This window comes from Lonchura striata, chromosome 27 (assembly GCF_050655825.1).
Source record: "Lonchura striata isolate lonStrDom1 chromosome 27, ASM5065582v1, whole genome shotgun sequence".
In the NCBI taxonomy this organism is placed as follows: domain Eukaryota; kingdom Metazoa; phylum Chordata; class Aves; order Passeriformes; family Estrildidae; genus Lonchura; species Lonchura striata.
The window spans coordinates 11,416,782-11,442,897 of record NC_140729.1 but is presented as its reverse complement, the minus strand read 5'-3'; the positions used below and the strand labels follow the sequence as shown (position 1 = coordinate 11,442,897).

Below are 26,116 nucleotides of genomic sequence, written 5' to 3'. Positions count from 1 at the left end.
TGAAGAGGCTTCTCCACAGTCACCAGTGATCCCTGCAGCTCCAGAGGGAAATCCTGAGGCTCAGGACCTGCTGGACCTCAGGGCTGGCATTTGCTTTGTCCCCCCAGGTGCTAAACCTGTTCCTGGCTCTGCTGCTGAGCTCCTTCAGCGCCGACAGCCTGGCAGCGTCGGACGATGACGGGGAGATGAACAACCTGCAGATCGCCATCGGCCGCATCACCCGCGGCATCGCCTTCGCCAAGGCCTCACTCCTGGCGCTGCTGCGCCGGCTCTGGAAGGGCAAGAAGGTGGCACCAGAGGAAGAACAGGACCCCAGCAAGAGGGACAACTCTGTGCTCAACCACGTGGACACGGCCCTGGAGCCCAAGTCAGGGTACCTGGATGGCATCACGGGCAAGGAGCACATTTTCATGGATGAGCTGGACCACATGAATTTCATCAACAACCCCAACCTGACAGTGCAGGTCCCCATTGCCTCTGAGGAGTCTGACCTCTATGAGGAGACCAGCACCCAGTCTGACACCGAGGACACCACCAAGGTCAGGAAGGCGGATGGAAGGGGAGGGTTTCACCCCAAAACTGGCACTGGCCCGTTCTTGCTGTGCTGCCCAAGGAGTGATGTTGGTTTGGGTCACTTTCACCTTTCTCACAGGTCGTGGCATGGGCCAAACTTGGCATTGTCCAAGCTGGCATTTCCCAGTGTAAGCTGGAGTGGAGGGGAGGGTCCAAGCAGGGCTTTGGCTGGTTTGGGTCAGACTGTGGGGTTATTGCTGATGCCACAGCACCACAGGGGCAATGCAAGGGTCAGAGCGCCCGTTTGGGGTGAAAGATGTCCCAGAGGAACCCGATGCCAGGAAATCTGCTGATGGCACTATCATTGGATCCACTGCTAATGCCTCGGGAAGCATCACCCTGGGGCGGCCTGAACCAGATGGAGGAGCTTAGCAGGGGTGAACATGAAGGGAGGGGTGTGGGATCCAAAGCTGAGACAGCTGAGTCTCCAGGGGACTGCTGGGGTCCACTGGGAGGGTGGCAGGGGGACAAGAAACTTGGGAAGACCCAAGTGGACACAAAAGGGCATGGTGCAGTGGGAAATTACTGCTTACCCCCACAGCCCTGGGGACACAGGGGGCAGCTGGAGGTGCTGAGGAGGACAGGAGCAGGTGCATCAGCCTGGGAAGGGGTTTTGTTTGGACAATAGGACGGCTCTGAGCAGGGATTTGTCGTGACTGGATGGCAAACGTGTTCCAGGAGCTGAGAGAACTCTGGAAAGCGCCATCCCAACCAGCCCTGCCAGGTCCAGGAGGCATTTGGTGCTGCTGCACACCAGGATGGGATTGCACAGGGAGCCCCAGAAAGGCTGGAAAATGAAGCAGGGTTCCCAAAACTGCAGAGCCTCTCACCTCCCTCCCACCTGCAGGCTCCTCACAGCTCAGCACAGTGACAGGGACCCAGCTTGGCATGACATGGGGCAAGGAGAGGGGACAGTCACGATTATTTAGTGTTATCTGGGGCAATGGGGAGATTTCAGCATTTGGGGTGCAGAGGGGAACAGGAGGAAATGTGGGGCTGGCCACTGTCCCTGCCAAGCCCTACAGAAGGGACAAACTTGCGTGGAGCACCTTGGTCAAGGGAATGGGCCGGGGGGTTTCTGCTCTCAGTTCCCTCAGGGTTGCCCCAGGAGGGCTGAGAGTTGGCATCCCCCCCCACGATTTCCCTACTCAGCCCCAGTGCCACAGCAGCAGTGCTCAGCACGCTGGGCACACTGCAGAGGTGATGCCAGTGCCAGCCTGGCCACGATGGGAGGGGACACAGGGGGTGCCTGAGGACCTCAGCTCCCTGTAAGCACAAAGTGCTTCCCAAGAGGTGGGAAAACCTTGGGGTGCAGCTATGGGACCCGTCCTGGCACAGCTCTGGGCTTTAGGGTGAGTTCAGCAGTGAGCACCCACTCCAAACTCTGCATGGAAAAACTCTGAGCTCAGCAAAGGCAAAGGGCAACTCTCAACCAGTTAATACCAGTTCAGCCCATCGGGGCTGTTGGGTTTGGTGCCTAAATTCAGTCAAAGCTGACTCAGGTGGGAGCCAAGGGGGTGCATTAAAAACAGGGGCCCTGCCCAGGCAGGGGGAATGATGGGCTGCAATTCATCATGAAATCACAAATTATTTGGGTTGGTGAGAGTCTCAAAGACCATTTAATTCCAATCTCCTGCCATGGCAGGGACACCTCCCACTGTCCCAGGCTGCTCCAGCCCTGTCCAGCCTGGCCTTGGGCACTGCCAGGGCTCCAGGGGCACCACAGCTGCTCTGGGCACCCTGTGCCAGGGCCTGCCCACCCTGCCAGGGAACAATTCCCAATTCCCAATCTCCCACCCATCCCTGCCCTCTGGCAGTGGGAGCCATTCCCTGGGTCCTGTCCCTCCATCCCTTGTCCCCAGTCCCTCTCCAGCTCTCCTGGAGCCCCTTTAGGCCCTGAAGGGGCTCAGCACTGTCCCAGACCCTCCCCTTCTCCAGGTGAGCACCCCCAGCTCTCCCAGCCCGCATTCACAGGGTGAATTGACAATTGTTTGATTTAGCACTCGGGGGCGGCAGGGCGGCAGCCCCGCGCTGTTCCCAGCGGGATCAGCTCCAGGTGGAGCCAGAGCCCCGCACAGCGCCCGCTCCGGGACACTCCCACCGGGACCGAGCCGCGCTGGTAAATCCTCTCCCCTTCCAGAGCAGCACCCTTCCAAGGAAAAGCTCTTTTTCGGGGAAATGGCAGGGGCAGGATCATCGCAGCTACACTTCTGCATCTTGTGGTTGAGTTCCCTTTGCAGCTCGGAGCAGGGAGGAGGTGCCAGCCTGGGCTGTGGCTCTGCAGAAGCAGTGCAGGCTCAGGGCTCTTCCAGGGGCTTCTTCCGTGGGGATCCCACCCTGCTGGGCAGGGTGATGTGTCCTGAGATGCTCCAGGCTCTGGTGCAGCACAGTGGTGTTGTCAGTGGAGCTGAGGGAGCTGGGGGGGCTCAGCCTGGAGCAAAGGAGGCTCAGGGCCCTTCTGGCTCTGCACAGCTCCTGCCAGGAGGGGACAGCCAGGGGGTCGGGCTCTGCTCCAGGAACAGGGACAGGAGGAGAGGGAACGGCCCCAGGCTGGGCCTGAGGAGGTTTGATTGGAGATTAGGGGAAATTCCTGCATGGAAAGGGGTTTCCAGCTGCCCATGGCTGGGTGGAGTCCCCATCCCTGGAGGGGTTTAAAAGCCGTGTGGTTGTGGCACTTGGGGACATGGTGAGTGGTGGCCTCAGAAGGCTTTTGCCACCTGAACAGTTCTGTGGTTCTCAGGGCTGTGGGTTATGGGGCCATGGGGTGAGTCAGGTGTGCAGCACCAAGGATGGGAAAGCCCCAGGCAGGCTGGAGATGCTGTGCCAGGTGGGATGGGCATTGCTCTCCAAACCTGCTGGTTCCAGGTGTGGGAGGACTCAGGAGCCCCCAGGGATGGGTTTTATCCCTGTTCCCACCCAGCAGAACCTGCCCTGAGCTCCCCACAGAACTCCTGGGTTCCGTGAGCCATCCAAGGGCCTTTTGGGCCTTCCCCACATCTCCAGGGCAGCTGCACTGGTTTGTCCCCACCTTGACCCTTTCTAAGGCTGTCCTGGAGGCAGATGGCTCCTGTGGGGCCACAGCTTGCCTGGCTCTGTGCTGAGCCTCCCTAATCCCCCTGCCTTTCCCATCCCTCCCCCCAGCCTCATCTGAGGGTCCCTGTGGTCCTTGAGGGCCACCAGCTGAGAGCTGGTGCCACCCCTGCTGCTGTGTCCTCTCCTGCATGTCCCCAAAGGTCCCCCACAGCCACGTCTTCTCACAGAGATGAGGCTGTGGCTCCTGAAGCTGTGGGCAGTGATGGTGCCTCAGTTTACCCCAGGGGCTTTTCCCTGGTTTTTGGAGGATGGAGCAGCTTCTTTATGGATTGCCAAAAATAGGAGCAGCCTGAGGGGAGGATTATCTCCTTCCCGTGTAAGCAAACACCTTCTTGTGCTGGAAATACGCATCCTGGATCCTCCAGCTCCTGCTGCTCCCAGGTAGGATAGGCAGGGCTGGGGATCTGCTCGTTCCTCAAGTGTTGCATGAGGTTCTCAGAAAGCCAAAAGAAAAGCAGAGGAAAAAGAGTCCCAGGGCTTGCCAAGGTTTTCTCTTGTTATCAGCCCCTCTGGCCTTGCTGAGTGTGTCTGGGAAGGCAGCCAAGCTGAGCTCTGGAGCAGGGTGGAGCTGGAGAGAGGTATTTGGGGTGCAGGTTTTGAACTTGGGTGAACCTCAGGCTGAGGGCACTTCAGCACGAGCTGAGCCAGAGGAAGGTGAGAGCAGAGGCTGCTTGGGTTTCTGCACTAAAGGGGGGGTTGGCAGAGCAAATCTGGGATGGGGACGCACAGAGGAGGAGGACGAGGCAGCAAGAAAATCAGCCTGAGGTGGTGGCACAGGTGGATGGGAAATGGAGCTGCTGTGCTGAGAGGAAGGCTGGCATCGGGGAACCTTTTGTTCCTCTGAACCTGGATGAGAAGCAAAGCTCAAGTACCAAAAACCCTCCCAGGTTTGCGTCCCTGGATGATTCAACAGCTTCTGGGCTGGGTGTCCATGGGAGGGGGACTCAGATCATCCTCCAAATAAGGGTGTCCCACCACCCATCTGACCCTGCCTGGGCTCTCTGGGACACGAGGAGCATGGCTGGAGACAGCCCAAGGCCAGGAGCCTGGCCTGAATTGCTGTCCCTCTGCAGGGAGTCCCTCTGAACCCCCTGTCCAGCGATGCCTCGTCCGTGTGCAGCACGGTGGATTACAAACCCCCCGCGCCGGAGGAGGAGGAAGTGGCAGAGGTGGCTGAGGAGAGCAACGAGCCCGAGGAGTGTTTCACTGAGGGTGAGGGACAGAGCAGGGCTGGAGACCCTGGGGACAGGGGAGATGGGTGTGGAGAGGGGAAAACGGGGGTGGAGGGGTCACTGCCAACCAGTTCTTGCAGCACAGGGACCTCCAGGCTCCCTGAGCTCAGCCCCGACTCCAAATCCTCCTGTCCCACCCCAGAGATGATCCCCATGGTGCTCCCCTCGTGCACCCCACCTAAGCCCAGCAGGATCCTGGTCTAGCTTTCACCAGGGAGGGTTTAAAATGCCAATAAAACTGGGAATAGTGGGAACACCCCGGCCAGGAGTGACCCCCAGCCCTGTGTCCCCAGGCTGTGTGAAGAGGTTCCCCTGCCTCTACGTGGACATCACCAGTGAGAAGGGGAAGATTTGGTGGAACCTCAGGAAAACCTGCTTCCGCATTGTGGAGCACGACTGGTTCGAGACCTTCATCGTCTTCATGATCCTCCTCAGCAGTGGGGCACTGGTAGGTGCCACCTTTCCCCTGCCCCGAGGGCTCTTCCCAGCCTGAGGGAGCACAGGGAGGAGACAGAGCCAATCTGGGCATCTCCTGTGCCAAATAATCCAGCTGTGGGCAGATGTTTGATTTCAACCCCCATTTGGCTCAGCTGTAATGTCCTCCAGGAGTCCTGGTCACCCTCCCCAGCATTCCTGGACCATCATCCACAGGCTGTGGTCCAGTGTCCATGGCTTGAGGGGATGCCACTGCCTACAGCCCCCACTCCTGCTCTTAATGCCAACTATGAACCATCTGAGCAATTTACTGAGCTTCGTGTGGTTCCTCATTTCACCACCACCAGCACTGGCTGTCAGGAGGTGCTGGACAAACAGTTCATGGTTTTTATTTTGCTGTTCAGCACCTCCATCAGTGCCTGGTGCCCCCTCTCAGAACCTGGCTGTTGTATTAAATCAAATTAATTATCAGAGTTGGCCTGGTGCTCTTCTCTGAGTGTTTGGGCTGGATTTAACCCAGAAAATACCAACTTCTCTGCAGGTTTGAAGGAGAACAGAGGGACTGAGAGGCTTTTCAGACACACTTTACATGTCTGCAGCTTGCTCTGAGGTGGTTGGGGATGTCTGAGGTTGTAGCTGGTGCAGGAATTGAAAGCTGTGCTACCCCAGCTGTGCAGCACCTGGTCACCACACCCATACCTCCAAGTGCTTACTCCAGACGTGGGTGTAGCACTCACCCAAACTCCTCAGGGCATTTTCAAAACTCCCAGAGCATCCCAAGGTGTGGGTTGGTGTCCTGGGGTTTGAGCTGAGACACCTGGGAATTGGATGCAGCTGGACTGTGGCTTCAGGGAAGCTCTGCTTTGGGTCCAGCCCCGCAAAGCCAACAAGGACCTGCAAACAGGAGCTGGACCCCACGTGGATCAGGTCCTCATGGACCAGCCATCCTTCAGCTCCCAGCTTCCCTAGCCCTGGAGAGCAGGGAGATACCAGCACATGTGTGCTCTGGGATGCCATGGAAGGATGGGACTGTCACAGAGCTCCGTGGGGCCCCATGGAAGGATGGGACTGTCACAGAGCTCCGTGGGGTCCCATGGAAGGATGGGACTGTCACAGAGCTCCGTGGGGTCCCATGGAAGGATGGAACTGTCACAGAGCTCCGTGCCCCTTGCAGGCTTTCGAGGACATCTACATCGAGCAGCGCAAGGTGATCCGCACCATCCTGGAATATGCAGACAAGGTCTTCTCCTACATCTTCGTCATCGAGATGCTGCTCAAGTGGGTGGCCTATGGCTTCAAGGTGTACTTCACCAATGCCTGGTGCTGGCTGGATTTCCTCATTGTGGATGTACGTGATGAGCAGGGCCAAGCCAAGGGGCCTGGGGGCATTAGGGGCTGTTGTAAATGAACCCAGATTGTATTTTAGAGGATAAAGGGATGGCTGTGGAATGAGGGCTTATAGCATTTCTCAAAATAATGGTCCCCCACGGGAAGGAACACTTCATTCCCGATTGCAGGAACATTTCAAACCCTTCTGTTTTATACCCAAGCCAAGAACAGCCCCTGCAGTTCCACCAGGCCCAGTAGAGCTGTGAAGGGACACAGGGTCTCCCAAATGGTCTGTGACAGAGCAATCTGTCCTTTCTATGCCCCACGTCAATTCCACCCTCACACTCAAGAGGTGTCATCCTGCCCCTGGATCCCTGGAAGTGTCCAAGGCCAGGCTGGACGGGGCTTGGAGCAACCTGGGACAGTGAAAGGTGTCCTTGCCCATGCCAGGGGATGGCACTGGATGGGCTTTAAAGTCCTTTCCAGCCCAAACCATTCTGGGATTCTGTGACCCTTGAGGTGTCTGGTCACCAGGGACCCCAAGGACTCAAGGTCTGTGTCCCAAGGCTAGAGGATGACCACCAGCCTGAGGGACTGGGGAGAGAGGGCAGGGCAGGAGCTGCAGCTGTGTTTCCACCTGAGGTGTTGCTGATCACTTGGGCTGCTCCTTCCAGGTGTCCCTGGTCAGTCTGACAGCAAACTGGCTGGGATATTCCGAGCTGGGAGCCATCAAATCCCTGCGGACACTGAGGGCTCTGCGACCCCTGCGTGCTCTGTCCCGGTTTGAGGGCATGAGGGTAAGTGTGTCCCCATGTACTGCTGGCCCTGACAGGGACATGAGAGCCCTCAGCAGTCCTCTACATCACGGACATCCCAGTAGGTTTTCAGGGGCCTCCAGACTGGTGGGATCAATGCTAAGGTACCTTTGCTCCAGTCTGACCTCACTCAGTGCTGCTGGGAAGGGCAAGGTTGGGCATAGGGACATGAAGGTCCCATCCAGGTGCCCCAAGGGTTTTTCTCTCCTTGTAGGTGGTGGTGAATGCCCTGCTGGGTGCCATCCCCTCCATCATGAACGTCCTTCTGGTCTGCCTCATCTTCTGGCTGATCTTCAGCATCATGGGCGTGAACCTGTTTGCAGGGAAGTACTACAGGTGCGTAAACACCACCACCGGGGAGCTCTTCGACATCGACGTGGTCAACAACAAGAGCGACTGCATGGCCCTGCTCTACACCAACGAGGTCAGATGGGTCAACGTCAAGGTCAACTTTGACAACGTGGGCTTGGGATACCTGTCCTTGCTGCAGGTGGTACGTCACAACATCGGGTGTCACCGTCCAGGAGGGGTGGAGCAGGGTGGTGGGATGAGCATCAGGGCTGATGTGTGATGAGGTTTCTTAGCTGCTTCTTGGCTCCAAAGCTGGTTTTTAAACACAAAAAAAAAACCCCTTAGTAAAGGAGGGAAACTTCTAGCCAAGGAGGAAAAGGGACAGGGTAGAAGACGGGAGCTGAAGGTTTCACCAGGGAGCTGCTGCAGATGGGTGCAGCAGCACCAAGGCTGGTGCTGCAGAGCAGCTCCTGCCCAGCACGGGGAGTAGAGTCAGGAGGGGAGGCTCTATCGTACCCCTGCACCCCTTTGGAAAGTTCAGTCTGCTCCAGCTGTAGGTTGTGGGGCTTTGTGTGGGGCGGGTGACGATTGGAAAAAGGGCACACGTGTCCCCTGTGGGCAGTGGGCGAAGGCAGCTGGGTTCCACTGAACTCCCCACAGCTGGGCCAGGCAGCAAAGGGGAACTGCTCACCACAGCTTTGATAAAAATACAGATGTGGGCTCCATTGTGGGGCAGGCTGGGGCTACTCCCATCAGATCCAGGGGAACTGGCGGCTGCAGAATCGGAAAACAACCCCAGCTGATGACTCTGCTTCTAAAATCAGCTTCCTCTTCAGCCTTGTTGTTCCATCAGATTCAGGAAACAAAATGTGCAGACCTTTTGTTTAACAAATCAGCAGCAAAAGGCTGTAAGAGATGCAGTGGAGACCCTGTAAAAGACTTGGTGTGGTCCCCCCACCCTGCTGGGATGGGAATTCAGCAGAACCAGAGGTAGGATATGGAAGTCAGGGCTATGGAGGTGGCACAGTTTGGGACTGGAAAGGAGGCAGCTGGCCCTGGCACAGCTCTGCATTTGGGAAAATGACTTCAAAGAGAGTAGAAGGGAGAAAAGAGTCAATTCCTTCTTTTCCTTGTCTTGTTTGCAGTGGTGTTTTGGGAAGTCACTGGTAGCCTCAGCCCCAGAATGGTCTATGTATATTCATATGGGAATTTCCATATTTCTGGGACATCTTTCATGTGGATTCAACTCCCGTTCCTCTCCTGACATTCCCACAGAGAAGCCGGAGTGCTCAGACCTGAACTCCAGACATGAACCCATCACCTTCCCTTTTTCCCTAGCCACAAACAGGTCCCAGAAAATACATTCTCCTCCACTGCCACAGAATCACAGAATCCTTTGTGTTGGAACAGACTCCAGGTCTGACCATTCCTGTTCCCACAGGCAACCTTCAAAGGCTGGATGGACATCATGTATGCGGCCGTGGACTCACGTGAGGTGAGGGGACACACAGGCACACATTGCTGATTCCAGGGGTGGATTCCCCATGGCAGACTGGGAACAGGACCCAGAACTGAGGCTGAGATGGATCCTTGGCTGTGGCATCACCTCTGGCTCTGCCTTTTGGTGCTGGATCTCACCCACTACTTCAGCCAGGACATGGGTTACAGGAGAAACCTCCAAAATATATCAGATCATGGAACCCCAGCATGGTTTGTGTTGGAAGTGACCCTAAAGCCCATCCAGTGCCTCCCCCTGCCATGGGCAGTGACACCTTCCACTAGCCCAGGGTGCTCCAAGCTCTGTCCAACCCAGCCTTGGACACCTGGGCAGCCACAACCTCCCCCTGCTGAGGTGCACAGCCTCGAAGAGGGCAGCCATGTGTCCCTGTGCCACCCATGTCATTGTCACCTGCAGCCTGGCCCCACACTGGGCTCCCACCCCACCCCACAGCTGGGGCTGAATCTGTTCCACTCAGCTTCAGTTCCTGGGGCCAAAATCCCCATTCTGCCCCCACTGCTCCAGCCTGGAGGGTGCCCTCTTCTGCCTGCTGTGACATGACGTCCTCTGTGACCCCTCTAGCTGGGAAAGCTTACCCCATCCTGGAGAAAGTTCCTGGCTTGTGTTGAGCAATCAGTGGGTTATGAGAACAGAGCAGCCAGCATTCAACCATGGGGTTCAAAGAATTATTTAAAAACCCAAGTGTTTGAAGAGTGATGTGCAAAGGCTGTTCCTACTGTCATCCACCTCCAAAAGTGTCTCCACAGCAGAAGGGGTTTCCTACTGTTCTCCAATTACACTGGGGGTCACCCCACACACCTACAGGCCTCGAGGGCTGGTTTTCATTGCCTTTTTTTAGCACCCTTTCATCACCCTCTGAAACTCCCTCAGGCCTGGGGCAAAGACGGTTTGGGAGAAAATCTCCCCTGTCCTGCCAAGAGCTTTCCTCAAAATGGGGGAATCCAATGGGATCACCTTGGGGTGCCCCTGGTCAAACACAGAGCAGGATTAAGGGATGGTCCTTGGGATGAGGAGCATTGTCCAGGGTTGTAGTATCTGTCACCCAGCTGTGCTGGTGTGACAAATTAATTCACTTTTCCTTTCTCCTCTCAGAAATTTTTCAGCCCTTGTAGTGCTGATTATTGGGAAGGAAACAAATTTGTTCACTAATATCACTGCAAAGAACATCGTTTCCCAGTCCCCAGCCCATGCTGTGGGATCAGGGGGCAGTATGTCCTTGTCCCTCAGTCAGTGTCACATGGATGTCCCTTCCCTTGGCTGCTCCCGCTGGGAACACACAGTCAAAAGTTTCGGAGCAGGCACGCCCTGGCTCTTTCCAAACACCACAAGCCCTTGTCTGAGGGCTTGGGGACACCTTTTTGGGACAGGGTCAGTCTCACATTTCCTGTGTCTCCTGGCCAGATTGAAGAGCAGCCACAGTATGAGATCAACCTCTACATGTACATCTACTTCGTCATCTTCATCATCTTTGGTGCCTTCTTCACTCTGAACCTCTTCATAGGCGTCATCATCGACAACTTCAACCAGCAGAAGAAAAAGATGAGTATTTCCTGGCTCCTGAGGTGCTGTCCTGGGCTGGAGGGGGCCAGCACAGCAGTGGGGTGATGGGACCAGGGCCACCATGCGGGACTAGGATGGATCCAGGATTCTCATCCATTAGTGGCTTCCTGCACTGGGCAAAAGGCACGTGGAGCTTTGTGTCCTGGTCATAGCAGTTACAGAGGCCTTAATTTACAGGTGCAGAGGGAGGAAGCAAACGGAGGCTGTGTTGTCTCTTGCCTGGGCCATCACTTTTATTTTCTTTTCCTACCCTGGGATCATTTTCCCATGCACAAGGTTGAGACTCAACTTCTCCTTCCAAGCCAGTAGCTCAGGACTGCCAGCCCGGAGCAGGGGAGGAGGTTGGGCAGGGCCACGCACACTGGTGGTGCTGAGCAGGGTCTGCAGGACACAGAGAGGACACCTCGCTCCCAGCAGGATCTCTGAGGGGCTGGAGACAGTTGGTGGGAAGGGACATGGCCAGACACTTGGTGGGAAGAGAATTCCTGAGACTAACAGCAGTGATTCCCTTTATACTTTGGAGGCAAAGACATCTTCATGACAGAAGAGCAGAAGAAATACTACAACGCCATGAAGAAGCTGGGCTCCAAGAAACCCCAGAAGCCCATCCCCAGGCCAGCGGTATGTTGGGCTCATCCTCCCGGAGTGGAGCATGCAGGGAACTCTTCAAGCCACCAGCTGTCCCAGAGGGAATGAGAAGGGTCCAGGGAAGACTATTTGCCCCATTGTTACTCTTCAGACAGGACCTAGCCAAGAGCTGGGGCTTCAGAATAGGTTGACATCAGGCCACCTCCTTTGGGTCTGCCCTTTAGCCCTTGGTCTGCTAGCAATGGCAGTAATGGGGTTTCTTTTGCAGGAATTTGGGATTTTTCCTAGTTGGGTTCCCAGCTCCTCTCTGGAAGGGAGTTTGGCTCAGGGAAAGCTCATCTTTCAAGCCCCCAGAAGGGACTCTGGTGCAGCCAAAACATTCTCAGTTGTCATTTGAGTTTTGTAGCCCTGCAGAAGGGAGGTCCTTCCCATGTGTTCATTTGTGCCCTATTAGCTGTGGGTGTAATTAGCAAGTGGCTGTGTCCTGTGCCCGATTCTCCTGGCTGTGGCATTCCCAGGTGTGCTCCATCCTGAGAGGCACTGGGAATCCTCCCCCCATAACTTCTAGGGCTGTAAGAGGTTTCCCATACTTGTAAATATGGTTCCTTGTTCTCTTTCTGTTGTGTTTTTGTTTTGTTGTGTTTGTTCTGTGTTCTCACCTCTTCTCTGGTGCTCCATCATCACCCTTGTGTCCCTCATTGCAGAACAAATTCCAAGGGAAGGTGTTTGACTTTGTTACCAAACAAGTGTTTGACATCACCATCATGATCCTGATTTGCCTGAACATGGTGACCATGATGGTGGAAACAGATGACCAGAGCGAGCTCAAAACCTCTGTCCTCTACAAGATAAACCTGGTCTTCATCGTCATCTTCACTGGGGAGTGCGTGCTCAAGATGTTCGCCCTGCGCCACTACTTCTTCACTGTGGGCTGGAATATCTTCGACTTCGTGGTAGTTATCCTCTCCATCCTAGGTGAGTCCTGCTGCTCCCACCAGTCCCTCAGGGATCCCACAGGACAATGAAGAGTGGAAGTGGTCTCACCAATCCACACCCACCAGGTGTCACTGGACCCCACTTGCACCCATCCTTTGAGCAGGGCCAAGCCAGCAGGACCCAGGACATGACAGATGTGAGGCCACTCCAGGCCACTAGGCTGGGTGAGGGGCTGGGGATATCTCTGCTCCTCCTTTATCGTTGTAACTTGCCCCCAGGTGGGTAGTAATTAGTATAGACTATTATTCACAGAAGGTTGATTAGTAATAATCTTTATTTTAAGAATCTTATTGTTATTATAGATAGTTATGATACAGTTGGACTTAATTGGTCCTCTAATTCAAACACTATCACCATTGGCTAGTTAAGAAACCATCCTTGTGGTAAACAAATCTCCATAACACGTCCCACATGTTCACAATACCAGGTGCAGCAAGTGAAAGCAAGAATTATTTCTTATTCTTTTCTCTGATCTTCTCACAGCCTTTCCCAGAACAATGCCTGGGAAAGGTCTGTTTCTCTCTGTGGCCAGAGAGCTGCTGCCACACTCCTTGGTTTTATTTCCCTTGGTGTTCTCCTTCTCTGAAACAGAGCAGCCAGATTTTATCTCTTGGGTCTGTGCTCAGAGGTTATTTTTTAATGTTTTACCTGTCACTGGAGGACCCATCGAGGTGTCTGCCCAGATGGAGCCGAGCAGCTCCCCTTCGCCTCCCACTGGTGGCACAGCAAACCCATCTGTCCTTCATTCCTCTGCAGGTATCGTCCTCTCAGACATCATCGAGAAGTACTTTGTGTCCCCCACCCTCTTCAGGGTCATCCGGCTGGCGAGGATCGGCCGCGTGCTGCGGCTGATCCGGGGAGCCAAAGGCATCCGGACGCTCCTCTTTGCCCTGATGATGTCCCTGCCCGCCCTGTTCAACATCGGCCTCCTGCTCTTCCTCGTCATGTTCATCTACTCCATCTTCGGCATGTCCAACTTCGCCTACGTCAAGAAGGAGTCAGGCATTGATGACATCTTCAACTTCGAAACCTTTGGGAACAGCATCATCTGCCTCTTCCAGATCACCACGTCGGCGGGGTGGGATGGGCTCCTCAACCCCATCCTCAACAGCGGCCCCCCGGACTGCGACCCCGAGCTGGAGAACCCCGGGAGTTCGGTGAAAGGAGACTGTGGGAACCCCGCCATCGGCATCTTCTTCTTCTGCAGCTACATCATCATCTCCTTCCTCATCGTGGTGAACATGTACATCGCCATCATCCTGGAGAACTTCAGCGTGGCCACGGAGGAGAGCAGCGAGCCCCTCTGTGAAGATGATTTTGAAATGTTTTATGAAACTTGGGAGAAGTTTGACCCAGACGCCACCCAGTTCATTGCCTACAGCACCTTGTCTGACTTTGTGGACACCTTGCAGGAGCCACTCAGAGTTCCCAAGCCCAACAAGATCAAACTCATCACCATGGATCTACCAATGGTTGCTGGGGACAAAATCCACTGCCTGGACATCCTCTTTGCCCTGACTAAGGAAGTGCTGGGAGACTCGGGAGAGATGGATGCCCTGAAGGCCACCATGGAGGAGAAGTTCATGGCTGCCAACCCCTCGAAGGTTTCCTATGAACCCATCACCACCACCCTGAAGAGGAAACACGAGGAGGTGTGTGCTACCAAGATCCAGAGGGCTTTCCGGAGGTATCTCCTGAGGCGCTCGGTGAAGCAGGCGTCCTACATGTACAGGCACAGCCAGGACACCCTGGGCGAGGACGCGCCCGAGAAGGAAGGGCTGATAGCCACCAAAATGCAGGAGATCTATGGGAACAGTGGGACAGATGTGGAGACTGCCCCTGCCTTGGGCCTCAAGCCCATTCCCAGCTCAGAGACACCCCAGGATGCTCCTGAGGAAGCACAGGCGTGGGGTAAGGAACACGTGGTGAAAGAGTCGCTGGTGTAACACAAGGAGATTCCACCTCTGACCCAGCCTGAAGAGACTTCATTTGTATCTCCTGTTCAAAGCTCTTCCATGCACAGATCTCTAGATCTTAGATACTGAGCTAATTTCAGATATTTCAAGAAACCACCTTGAATTTCAAAACAGGATCTCCTCCTGATCCTGGGTTTTACCGCCCACTGCACTTGCAAAGAGTTAAATTCTTTTTCTTATGAGAACTCAAATGTGAAATCTGTTGTCGGTGAAAGAGAAACCAGTTAGTTTTGAAATAATCTCATCACGGTAACGATGGTTTTCAGGCGTGAACAGAAGAGTATGGTTGTCCTTTCACTTAAAGTAATTATTTATTAATGTTATTTCACAATTAAGAGATTTTCCTGTATTTTATTCTTCCAGAGTGCAGCCAGGCAACCAGTTGAGCCAAGTGAAATAATATTAAGAATAATTACAGAAAACAGAAGGTTTTGTGAACAAAAATCTCCAAAGTCTTAAAGTAGCACCTTTCTTTTGAACTTCTGAATAAGCTTGATGATTATTTTTTGTTACATACAAGAGAAAGTGCAATTATGTCTTAAAAATTGATTAGCAAAGCCAAAGCAAAGCATCTGCAGATTTGTTCTCAGGGTTAAATATCATGTTTTCAAGGTCTCTGAATATGCATTGAAAGCAGAAATCATTCAGGTCTCTATAGACTGAATGTAAACACTATTTATAGTCAGGTTTTACTTAGTTTTCCCATTTCCATCCAGGTTTTGTGGCAGGAAAGCAGTGGGCAAAAGTAGAATTTGGAAAACATCCTCCAAGAATCCCTGGTCCTAAGGACAAAACTCTCCAGGATTTTTTCTATCCGTGTTGCAAGAGGAACCAATCCACTGGAGTGATCTAGGTTGGAAATCCAAATGTCCTCTTCATTAGTGTTAATTAATGAGATGCATGCCCAGGGATCGGAGCAGATGTTTGAATGATCCTTTCCATGAACTGCTTTAGGTGTGCCCTAAATCCCACCCAAACCCCAGGTGGCTGCATGTAATAAATGATCCCACTGGGGTGTGAATCCCAAAATCCTCATGCAGACATCCTCCCCTAGACTGGGGCTGCAGAGAGGCCCAGTGGCACATTCTGGATGGGCCAGGCAGGTCCTCACCAGGAAATCTCCAGGCAGAGGAGCATTTTTCCAGGGGGAAAAGGGATTTGCTGTTCTTCACACAGGTGAGCAAAAGGAAAGTAAATCAAGGAAAATGGCCTGGGCACAGCTGTGGCTGCCCCAGCCCTGGAAGTGTCCAAGGCCAGGTTGGACAGGGCTTGGAGCACCCTGGGATAGTGAAAGGTGTCCCTGCCCATGGCAGGGGTGGCACTGAGTGGGCTTTGAGGTCCTTCCAACCCAAACTATTCTGTGATTCTGTGAAAAATGGGCAAAAGGCCCCGAGTTCACCTCTGACCACCTTCTGCTTTCAAAAGGGAAAAAAACCCTCTTGAGATCAAAACAAACATGAACCAAAACCTCTTCCAGTTCAAACAAGGCCGTTCCTGAAGCCAAAGGCTCTGTCTTTTTGTACTCTGATGATTCTCTTCTCTTCCCGGGCTGCTTTGGGCACTGCCATCACAGGTGCCCCACGGCCAGGCCGGCCAGGAGCGGTGCTGAGCTTGGCTTGGGCCCATGAGCTGCCAGCCGGGTGGCAGAGCCGGGGACACTGGGCTTGTCCCGTGGCCGTGTGCCCTCATTTCCATGCCGATGCTCCCTGCAGCAGGAGCCGGAGCTGCTGTCCCGGCGTTTCCGTGGGAAGCACCCCTGGCATGGCAGTCCCTGCCCGGACCGTGGTTCACAATCGATGCTGCTTCTACGTTTGTGTCGTCGGGGGTGGGAAATGCCCCAGAGCAGGGTTTGTGTGAGCTAAAGCCGTTTTTCTTTGTACATTTCTTACAATAAACAACAGTAAATGATTCTGTTATTACAGTAGCAAGTGTGTTGGGGTTTCTTGGGCGAGGAATGTTTTTCCTGTGCCAGGAGGGATGAACACCCCCTCCCTTGGCTCCCTGTGCTCAGCCTCGGACCTGCCAACCTCAGGAGGATCTGGGGGTCTCATCCTGCACAGAAGCCCCCAGGGCTGTCCCCTGGGACCTCCAGCGCGCTCCCAGAGCTTCTGCCCTGCTCCTGATCCCATCCCCTGGAGTCCTCGGTGCCTGCCGCTGCCGGGAGCCACAGGAGACGCTGCTGTGGGCTCCACCAAGGACAGAGGAGGGTTGGGAGGAGGTTCAATCCACACAGGCTCCAACCCCACCCCAGCACCCACGAGGGAGCAGGCGAGCATCGCCGGGAGAGGACACGGGTGGGTGAGGGAGGGTCTGCGTCAGCGAGAGGAGCCGCCCCGGGCCCTGCTGTCGTCCCCGGGGCCCCGGCCCGGCTCGGCCGCTGTTCTCGCTGCCGCTGGAAAGGAACAGCTCGTCCCGGGGCTGGGCACGGCGAAACCCAAACCCCGCTGAGCAGGGAGGGGCTGGGGAAGGTGTGGAAGGTGCCGCTGCCCGCAGTGGCTCTGCTCTGGGAGCCAGAGTGGCCCAGGGAAAGAGGCACGGGGACATGGGACCCTCCCTGTGGGGCCACCAGGTTCCCCTACACCCCACGTCGTGGTCGCTGCAAGCACAAGGGTCTCCAGGGGACACCGAGCCCCTCAGTGCCTTTCAAGGGTGCCAAGGAGCCCTCGGGCAGCACAGGGGCTGATTTGGCCACTGGCACTGCAAACCCTATTCAGTTTGTGCCCCACTCCTGGTTTTCACAGGTCTTTCCCAGGCACCTCCAGCACCCCAGCTTCCATCTGCACCTCCAGAGCCCCAGAAAAACCCCTCCAATGCCTGCCAAGCATGTGGGCATCCCTTTCCCTTTGCCCTGCTGGGATATCAGGGCCAGGCTCTGCTTTTCCATCCAGACCCAGGGGTGATGGCAGCAGGGAATTGGCAGCAATGCCCCTATATACAGAACCAAGCGAAGGCACCTCTCCCATCATTCCCTCATGGAGCCACTGTTTCTCTGGAAAACTTTATTTCTCTTGCTTCCTGTCCCTTTGCATGCAAAGTGAGGCTGGGGCTGGTTCCCAGCACCCATCAGATGCTCAGAACAGGCAAAAAACCCACCCAGTTTGCAGAAGATGAAGGTCTGGGGAGGCCCCGGGCAGTGGCACCAGGCTCTAGGGACCAACACGACTGGCAGAAGTACCCAAAGGTGTTTTTCACTGGAGTTACACTTCAGTGCTCACCCACAGCTGCTAACGAGCAACAACCAGGGGGGCAGAGCCTGGGGGAAAGTGCCCTGCACCAGAGCTCACCTTGGGGGCCTCACTGTGCTTCCCTGGGGCCTGGCTGTCTCAAAGGTTCCTTGGAGAAGGATCTTGGAAGCAGAGAAGGGGTGGGCATGGCTGGTACCCAAGTGACTCCTTGTTTTGGCCATTTCCCCATCTCATCTTCTCTCTGGAAGTGCTCCAAAAATGTGTGGATGTGGCACTTGAGGGCAAGGGTTAGTGGTGGTCATGGTGCTGCTGCTGAGCTGATGATCCAAAGGTCTTTGCAAACCATGATGATTTTGTGATTGACTCATGCTTCTATGATTTTGAATTTCTGGACCCCCTGGAATGTAGGGGTGGGAGCTGAGGGACCGATCCCACTGCATCCCACAACAAGCAACCCCACAAACATCCCCTATTCTTATCCCATTCCCACTGCAACTCTTGGCTTCTGGGCCACCATCAGTCCCTGCCTATTCCCTTCAGGACCAAACACTCTGGGGGAATCTGTGGAGCTGGGGGGAACCCCTGGGGGTCACCCCCATCCTGTCCCCCAGAGATGTGGCCAGGCAGCACCAATCCCATTCCCTGGGCTCATCTCGTGCTCAGCCATGTTTGGCACCTCCTGCTTTGCAGATGAGCTCATCCCCAGCTCTGCTGCAGGTCCAGTCCTGACCACTTCCAGGGAATATTGGCACAGGGAGCCAGTGGGGGACACCAGGGTGGACAATGCCCAGGACTTAGAGATGGACAGTGCCCAGGGAACAGAGATGGACAATGCCCAGGAACAGGAGGATGGATGAAGCCCAGGGACAGGAGGATGGACAATTCCCAGGGACAGGAGGATGGACAATGCCCAGGAACAGGAGGATGGATGAAGCCCAGGGACAGGAGGATGGACAATGCCCAGGAACAGGAGGATGGATGAAGCCCAGGGACAGGAGGATGGATGAAGCCCAGGGACAGGAGGATGGACGATTCCCAGGGACAGGAGGATGGACAATGCCCAGGGACAGGAGGGTGGATGAAGCCCAGGGACAGGAGGATGGACAATTCCCAGGGACAGGAGGATGGACGAAGCCCAGGGACAGGAGAGTGAACAATGCCCAGGGACCCGGGGCTCACAGGCACGGCAGCCCCAGCGTCTGCGCCGCATTCAAAACCAGCCCCGAGGGAAAGTCCCCCGCGGGGCGGATTTACATGAGCAGGAAAGGGGCCGAGCACAGAGCAGCAGCGTTGCCATTTTTAGGTACTGGGGCCAGGGTGGTGGGAGCAGCCGCTGTTTCTGCAGAAGCACAGGCTGGATGTTTTCCTGCCCTGGGCACTGAGGTATGGCTGGTCTGGGCACGAGGCTCTGGCTGCTCCTGGTGACCCTCTGGCTGCTGGCTCTGCTCACAGGTAGGCACCAAATGGGGTTTGCACTTCAGAGCAAGGAGCCAGGACAATGGCCTGGGCTGTGTCCCCTGCTTGGGGGCTCACCCCACCTCTGCCTCTCAGAGCAATAATTTTAAGTTTTGTGCTGGTCTCTCTCAGTCCTGCTCTGTGCTGGGAGCCTCTCAGGGAGCCCAGGAGGGCACACAGGACTCAGAGCCTGGTGCCTGCCTTGGGTTTGGGTTCTGCTTCCCTTGGGGTGTGCAGACAGAACACCCTGGGGCAGGCAGGTGGCTTTGGCCGAGCGGGTGCAGAGCCAGCCTGGCTGGGGCTGCAGGTGGCAGGAAAGAAGTGTCGTTGAGGTTTATTAGCCATTTATTACTCTCAGAGGCTTGGGAATGAGGCTGGCACATCGCCAAGGCTATGGCCTCTGCTCTGTAGGGTTCAGTGCCCAGGAGCAGAGGAGAAATGGGAGGAAAAAGGCTTTTGGGGTGATATATGGAGTCTGTGTGCACATCCCTGCGCTGATCCCCTTAGAGAAGCAGCAGCAAAAGCCAGGGCATGGCTCCTGTCCCTTCCCAGCTCCTCTTGCCTGGTGCAGGGACAGCTACAAGAACCTGCAGCAGATCCCACCTCAGAGGGAAATGTGTGCCCATGGGACAAAGGGCATTTAAAGGGCTCCTCTGGTGCCACACAAGTCCAGCATGGATTCAAGGCTGCAGGGTTTGAATTTGGCTCTCATGATGATTTTGGGGGAGGACAGAGGAAGTTCAGCCCACTTGTGGCTGCAGTGGAACCCCTGACTCGGAGTGGTGTGAGGGCTTTCAGGTTGGGCCCAGCCTGGTCTTCCTTTGGAAATACCAACAGGACCTGGGGAGCAAAGCCTTGGCACAAAGCTGTGCCAGGCACACAGCCAGTGCCCAGCCAGGACAAAGGGCATCTCATCCTGGAACAAAATGGAATGGGGCTGGAAGGGAGGATTTGCCTGCGGAGGTGTCGATGCTGAATGTGAACAGGGCAGCAGGGACCTGGAAGGGGCTCTGGGGCAATGAAAGCAGCCCCTGCCCAAGGCAGGAGGTCCCTGCAGGCTGGGCGTCTGCAGGAGGTGGCACAGAGCTCAGGCTGGGGAACTGAACCTTTCTTCTTTTTCTGTTCCTTCTTCTCCGTCTGGGGATGGGGAGGTTTGCAGCTGCCCTGCAGGGAGGTGCTGCAGCCCCACCTCTGTGCCTGCTCCTCCACAGGGTCTGGTGACTCTCCATCGAGAGGAGGGAACTGGGCACTCAAGCGGGGCAGTAAACAGGGCTGGGGCTTCCTGCCCAGCTGCAGCAAGAGGAACAAGGCCCAGCAGCACTGGAGCTGTGTGCAGGGCACCCGTGGGTGCTGGGGGGGTCCCCACCTCCCCTGCTTCCTGCACTGCAGGTCCCACAGCACCAGCCCACAGCCCAGGGGGCTTTGTGGCTACAGGATCTGGGAACACCCCTGGCCACCACAGGGCTCCAAGCCCAGGAAATTCCAGCAGGGAAGGGTTTCTGCTTGGTCCAGGGAGCGGGAATGCAGAGCTGGGAGTATCTGGAGCCTTCCTGAGAGGCACCAGCCTCGGAGACATTATAGAGAGCAGGTTTCGGTGGGGTATCAACCAGAAAACAACCTGGAAAACTTTCAGGAGACAGGATGGAAATCGAAAGGTTTGTACCCAAATCTTCAGTGCCCCAGGTCCTCTGAGCAGGGCTCCTCAGAACTCCATCCCCTATGGAGTAGGCAGGAAGGGCCAGGGCACATCCATCCCACTGGGGACATCCTGGTGGGCTCCTGGCCACAATCTCAGCCCTTCTCCTGTCTTGCAGGTGGGATCTCAGCAGACAACAGCACCGGGAACAGCACAGGTACCCCCAGACCTGCTGGGCTCCTCCCCTGCGCGTGTCCCCCAGCGTCCTCCTGCCCCACAGAGCTGCTGTCCCACCCCCCACAGGCTTTTCCCCCCACAAAGGCCATTCCCAGGCTGTGACATCCCCCATGGCTCATCCCCAATCCTGCTCCTTCCTCTCTCTCTGCAAAGTTGGGTCTGCTTTGTCTTTTCTGAGCACCCACAGGTTTTCCCTTTGCATTTTCTGCATGACCAAATCTGGGGCCAGCACTGGCCTTGTGCCACAGCACTTGTGCCATTGTCCTTGTGCCATTCCCGCTGGTGGGGCCCTAAGGGTGACCTCTGCAACCCAAACAGGCTCCTAAAGTCACCACTCTGGGACTAAAACATGGCCAAAAAAATACAAAATAAAGCAAAAGGCAAAAAAAATGTGGAAGCAAAAGAGAAACCAGCTGGGATTTGACAGGCTGTAGTTTTGGAGCTGGGATTAACTAAATGTGCACATAGAGGGGTGGGAGCAGGACAGAAGTACTGGAGCACAGGTATCCCCACAGAAAATTGGAGTTTTCATTATGATGCCTTGTGAAGGCTGACCTAGAACAGAGACTAGACGGAGCTGAAGAATACAGGTAGATATTTATTGGAAGGCCTCAAGGGATGTACCTTGGGCAGCACAAGAGTCCAGGCAGGGTTACACCCCAGGTGAACCAAAATGGTCACAAATTTCCCCACCGATCACAGGGTCTCTCACTTTTGTAAGTTTGGGTCCATTTGCATATTGGAGTTCATTGTCCAATTCCAGCTTTAGCCCATGCAGTCCCGTCCTTCTTGTTTCTCTCTCTTCAGCCCATGTTGTTTGTGCGCTTGGGCTGAGATTTGGATCATTTGTCCCTGGTCCCCAGCTAGAGAGGGAATTGTTTTGTCTCCCTGCACTGTGCAGAGAGCTCACCATCCCCTCATGTGAAGGTCAGAAGTGCACACTAACGCAGCACAGAACCTGAAAAATAGAAAAGCTAAAACCTGAGGCCTCAGATCTCATAGAATCACAGAATATCCTGATTGGAAGGGACACCCAAGGATCATCCAGTCCCACCCCTGGCCCTGCCCAGACACCCCAGCAATCCCACCCTAGGCATCCCTGGGACAGGTGTCCGAACACTCCTGGAGCTGCTGCAGCCTCGGGGCTGGGACCATTCCCTGGGGTCTGCGATGTGGATAATTCAGCAAAACCAAGCTGGATGCTCACAAGCAGCATGAAAACGGGAAGCTGTTTGGGAGGTGCTGGGGGCTCCCAAGGGAGTGGCTGCAGTGACAGCCCTGTCCCCTGCAGGTGGCAGGTGCTCCCCGGTGTACCAGTACATGCGGTACGTGGCCGTCAGGAGGAACATGCCCATCTACCTCATCTGCTACTCCCAGGAGCCCCAGGCGATGCAGTGGTACAAGACAGCAAAGGACAGGGATGACATCTCTGGGCTGGATCAGAACACGGCCAGCTACCGCATCGAGAGGACAAACACCTCCATCAACTTCACCCTGGTCAGGGCCACCTCCAAGGACAGCGGGATCTACGTGTGTGACAGGAAGGGCCTGATGCAGAAGGAGAAGCTGCACTCGTGTGGGACAGAGCTCCAGGTCATGGGTGAGTGGCAGCTCCCAGTCCTCCTGCACCCCAGGAGATGCTTTTTCTCCTCCTCTCCCATTTCCCCCTCCATATGAGCCCCACATGGTGCTCCCACACCTCTCCCTGTGCCAGTGGGACCCTCTCTGACCCAGCTGTGGGTCCTGTATGGTACCCCAGAGGTTCTGTTCCTCACTGCCAGCCCCACGGAGCAGGAAAACCTCCCTGGGTCTGCCCTGACATAGCCATCCTGCAAAAAACAGGGACATGGTCCTCTAATAAATCAGATTTGTCCTGCTCCTGGTGACTGCCGGGTGCTGCACAAGGTGTCCCATCCCAGAGCTGGTCCCTGATGCCAGCCCTGGGGGCAGCTGCAGTGCTTTGGTCTCTCCCAATGCAGAGGACAGGTCACCCTGGTCCCCACATCCCGCCTTGGTGACACACTGGCCATGGCGAGCTCATCCCTCCCCCTGCAGCCTGGCACAGAGGTGAGACTGGGGCTCTCCCTGTGCTGCTGCTCCCAGGTACCAGCAGCATCAGGCAGTACCAGAACAGGAACACGCTGAAAGATGCCATCATCATCATCCAGTCCATCCTGCTCGTCATCTTCATCAGCATCCCCATCCTCCTCTTCCTAGATAAGGCAAGTGACAGTGCCTCCAGCAGAGGGGATGTCCCCAGCTGGGCTCACAGCAGTGTCCTGCAGAGCATCCCAGGCAGGCCAGTCCTGGGTGTGGGATGGGTTTGGGGTTGTGGGTGGGAACCTGGATATCTGAAATGGGAACATACCCATCTCAAATTCTGTGTGGGGACTGCGTGGATGTGCCTGTGGAAGTGGTGGGACCTGGTCTGGGGGGCCAAGGCTGGGAACAGGGGATCCTGGCGGGTGCTGACCCCAGCCTGTGACTCTCCATAGGGTGAAGACAAGAAGAGCCCAGAGGAGGACCACACCTATGAGGTAATCATTGATAGCAGGACCTTCCTAACATCACCTGAGCCTTCACACAGGGGGTTGTGCCCCTGCTGGGGGTCTGCTGGGGGTCACCTTGTAGCCCCTTCCTTGGGAGGAGGATTAGGACACCTTCCCCCCAAATGATGCATCAGCTGTGCTGAGCTGCCCCAGGAAGCATCTAGTGCACATCCAACATCCAACATCCAACATCCAACATCCAGCCATTCCCATCCTCTGTCCCTGTCAGAAGCTGCTCCAGGCTCATGGAGAACAGCCTGGGAGGGTCCCCAGCTGGATGTCCCAAGGGTTGTGCCATGGCTGGAACCTCCTGCCGTGTCCCACCTTCCTTTTTGTTGCTGCAGGGGCTGGAGGTGGAGCAGATGGCCACCTACGAGGACATCACTCCTTTCCGGGACGTGAAGGCCAAGTGGACGGTGGGGGAGCACCCAGGAGAAGAGTGAGGGGTCCTGTGCCCCCCACCAGGCCCTGCCAGCCCCTGTGGGGATGGATCCCCTGGAGCATGGCTCTGCCCAGATCCCGGGCTGCCAACACTGCACAGCCCAGCTCGGGGCTGGGAGCTGCTGCCCTGGGCTGCTCACGTGTCCAGGCTGTGTCCCCGAGGCTGCCCCACCCCACTGCCACTGTCCCCACCCCACTGACAGACCCCTAAAGCCTCTGTAGAAATTAGGAGCCACCTGTGATCCCCCAGTAGCAAACTGGTCGCCCAGCCCGGGCAGCCCCACACCCAGCACTGAGCTCCAGCCTGGTCAGTGCCAAGGAAGGACTGGGAATGAGGGCTCTGCTCCGGCCCCACCACCCCGGGAAGGACAGGACCTGGCACTGCAAGGACACTGCCAACAGCACTGTGTGGCTGTGGTGAGAAGCAGATTTTGGGCCACTCTTCAGCTGTAAAAGCCATGGCTGTGTCCACAGGCCCAGCTGGCAGAGTCTGAGGTGGAGGATCCCCCCAAACCACCTCCTTTTCTCCAAAGACTATGGAAGAGCTGGGGGGAAGGGTCTCGCCCAAAGGCTTGCTGCTCCCCAAGCAAGAGCTGGCCCCTGTCAGAAGATCTTCCCCATGGTGAGGAACCTGTGTGACCTCAGAACATCTGGGAAATTATAAATTGTGGGACAAAAATCTCCAACTGCTTTTGAAGTCCTAATAAAGGTAATGGGTAAATCCTCATCCTGCTTCATCCTGCCATGCCCATTCCAGGGGTGTCCCATAACCCTGGTGCTGGTTTCCTGGGAATAATGAGCAGCTTTTTGTGTCCAGCTTAGCTGGAAACCAAATTTCACCTCCTCAAACTTCACTCAGAGGGCAGGCAGGAATGGAAAACCAAGAGCAGATGTAAAGTTACCTGTGGGGACCTCAACAGTGCCAAAACTTCAGCTTGGGATGTGACAGAGAGAATCACCAGGATTCAAAGCAGGAGAACAGGGCCCAGGACCAGCAGCCCCACTCTCAGCTAGATCTAGTCTTGAAGGAGAAACTAAAAAACATCTGGATTTGTAATTAAATTATCTTGGCATGGCAGCAACAGCTGACGGTGGTGGGCTCAGGGCCAGCTGGGCACCCAAACCAGGGCTGGGGGGGCACAGTGGGCATGGGGGCTTGGCTGGATGAGGGTGACAAAGACATTGTGGCTCAAACTGTCCCCTCTCAGAGAGCCCAAGGCCTCTGTGTCCTGGTGTTTCATGACATTTTGGGCTCCAAGCAGCTCCTGCAACTGCTTTGCACCCCAACAACAGCCAGAGAAGGATAAAATTCTAAGCAAAAAAGATTTTATAGAAGTAACAGGATGGTTCTTTACCAGTAAAGCACCTCAGTGGAAAACTGGAATTCAGTTTAAACAGCATATAAACCAGCATTTTGGAATTGATTTTTATTAGTTAAATAAAACTACCCCAAATTAGTTCTGCCACATATATATAAAAGTTATTTAAACATATTTTACTTATAAAATTGGTTAATTAAAAAAGGAGCATTCACAGGGAGAGAAAATAACTGACTGTTCTTGGTTTCCATGTTTGCCAAGATTTTAGGACTTGCAGAGCTCACCCCTCCATTCCTTGTTTTCAGTTTCCAAATGGAAGATGGAAGTTTTTTTCTGGCCTTCCAGGCTCCAGATTCCTCAAATCTCTGTAAACAACTCACTCAAGTGACTGAACAGAATATAAAAATATAAAGAATTAGAATTAGAATTAGAATTGGAATTAGAATTAGAATTAGAATTAGAATTAGAATTAGAATTAGAATTAGAATTAGAAAAAAAAAAATCTGCTGTTTGCACTTGGTGAGAAACCACTTGTGTCAAAAGCAGTTTTTGTGACCCCAGTCCTGCTCTGCTGCTCCCTTAGCCCAGGGTTTTGGCCTCCTTTAAAATGCCAGAAGTAAATAAATATTTCTGTAGTGTTGTTGGTTTATGTGAAATGCTTGAAGTAGTTTCTAAGAAGCCTGGAGATGGGGGTTTGTTTCATTCTATATTCAGAGTGGTCTGTGTTTAAAACACATTTAATGTTAATAAATATATCAGTCTATGCAGCCCAGGCTCTGTATTTTGTCCTGATTTCTGTCATTGAATCATGGAATCACACAGGTTGGAAAAGCCCTGTAGGATCATTGTGTCCACCTGCACTGCCAAGGCCACCGCTAACCCCTGTC

At 54.9% G+C, this 26,116-nt stretch overlaps 2 protein-coding genes across 3 annotated transcripts in view; both read left to right on the top strand.

Annotated features, from left to right (window-relative positions):
- SCN4A (sodium voltage-gated channel alpha subunit 4) overlaps positions 1-16,316 on the top strand; it is a 45,011-nt gene extending 28,695 nt beyond the window's left edge. Inside the window, exons 16-26 of the mRNA XM_085562126.1 lie at positions 108-539; positions 4,740-4,878; positions 5,192-5,346; positions 6,508-6,681; positions 7,337-7,459; positions 7,692-7,970; positions 9,210-9,263; positions 10,689-10,826; positions 11,364-11,468; positions 12,140-12,410; positions 13,188-16,316. Of these exons, the coding sequence (XP_085418252.1) occupies positions 108-539; positions 4,740-4,878; positions 5,192-5,346; positions 6,508-6,681; positions 7,337-7,459; positions 7,692-7,970; positions 9,210-9,263; positions 10,689-10,826; positions 11,364-11,468; positions 12,140-12,410; positions 13,188-14,377 (3,060 nt within the window). The 3' untranslated portion in view covers positions 14,378-16,316. The remainder of the gene's footprint in view (positions 1-107; positions 540-4,739; positions 4,879-5,191; positions 5,347-6,507; positions 6,682-7,336; positions 7,460-7,691; positions 7,971-9,209; positions 9,264-10,688; positions 10,827-11,363; positions 11,469-12,139; positions 12,411-13,187) is intronic.
- Positions 16,317-18,860: 2,544 nt separating this feature from the next.
- Positions 18,861-24,637, top strand: CD79B (CD79b molecule). 2 transcript variants are annotated; one of them, XM_031507058.3, is made up of 6 exons: positions 18,863-19,044; positions 20,862-20,900; positions 22,212-22,520; positions 23,024-23,142; positions 23,416-23,457; positions 23,814-24,637. In XM_031507058.3, exons 1-6 carry the CDS (start codon positions 18,978-18,980, stop codon positions 23,910-23,912), a joined length of 675 nt encoding a protein of 224 aa, XP_031362918.1. In that variant the 5' UTR covers positions 18,863-18,977; the 3' UTR covers positions 23,913-24,637. The 2 variants fall into 2 exon arrangements, with proteins under 2 accessions (XP_085418254.1, XP_031362918.1); XM_085562128.1 differs by lacking the exon at positions 23,814-24,637 and having other exon boundaries at positions 18,861-19,044; positions 23,416-23,807.
- The last annotated feature ends 1,479 nt before the right edge of the window (positions 24,638-26,116 follow it).

Coding starts and splice junctions, on each gene's coding strand:
- CD79B (XM_085562128.1), top strand. CDS start 18,978: ATGGCTGGTCTGGGCACGAGGCTCTGGCTGCTCCTGGTGACCCTCTGG. Junction 20,901..22,211: donor CAGCACCGGGAACAGCACAG/GTACCCCCAGAC, acceptor TGTCCCCTGCAG/GTGGCAGGTGCTCCCCGGTG. Junction 22,521..23,023: donor GACAGAGCTCCAGGTCATGG/GTGAGTGGCAGC, acceptor TGCTGCTCCCAG/GTACCAGCAGCATCAGGCAG.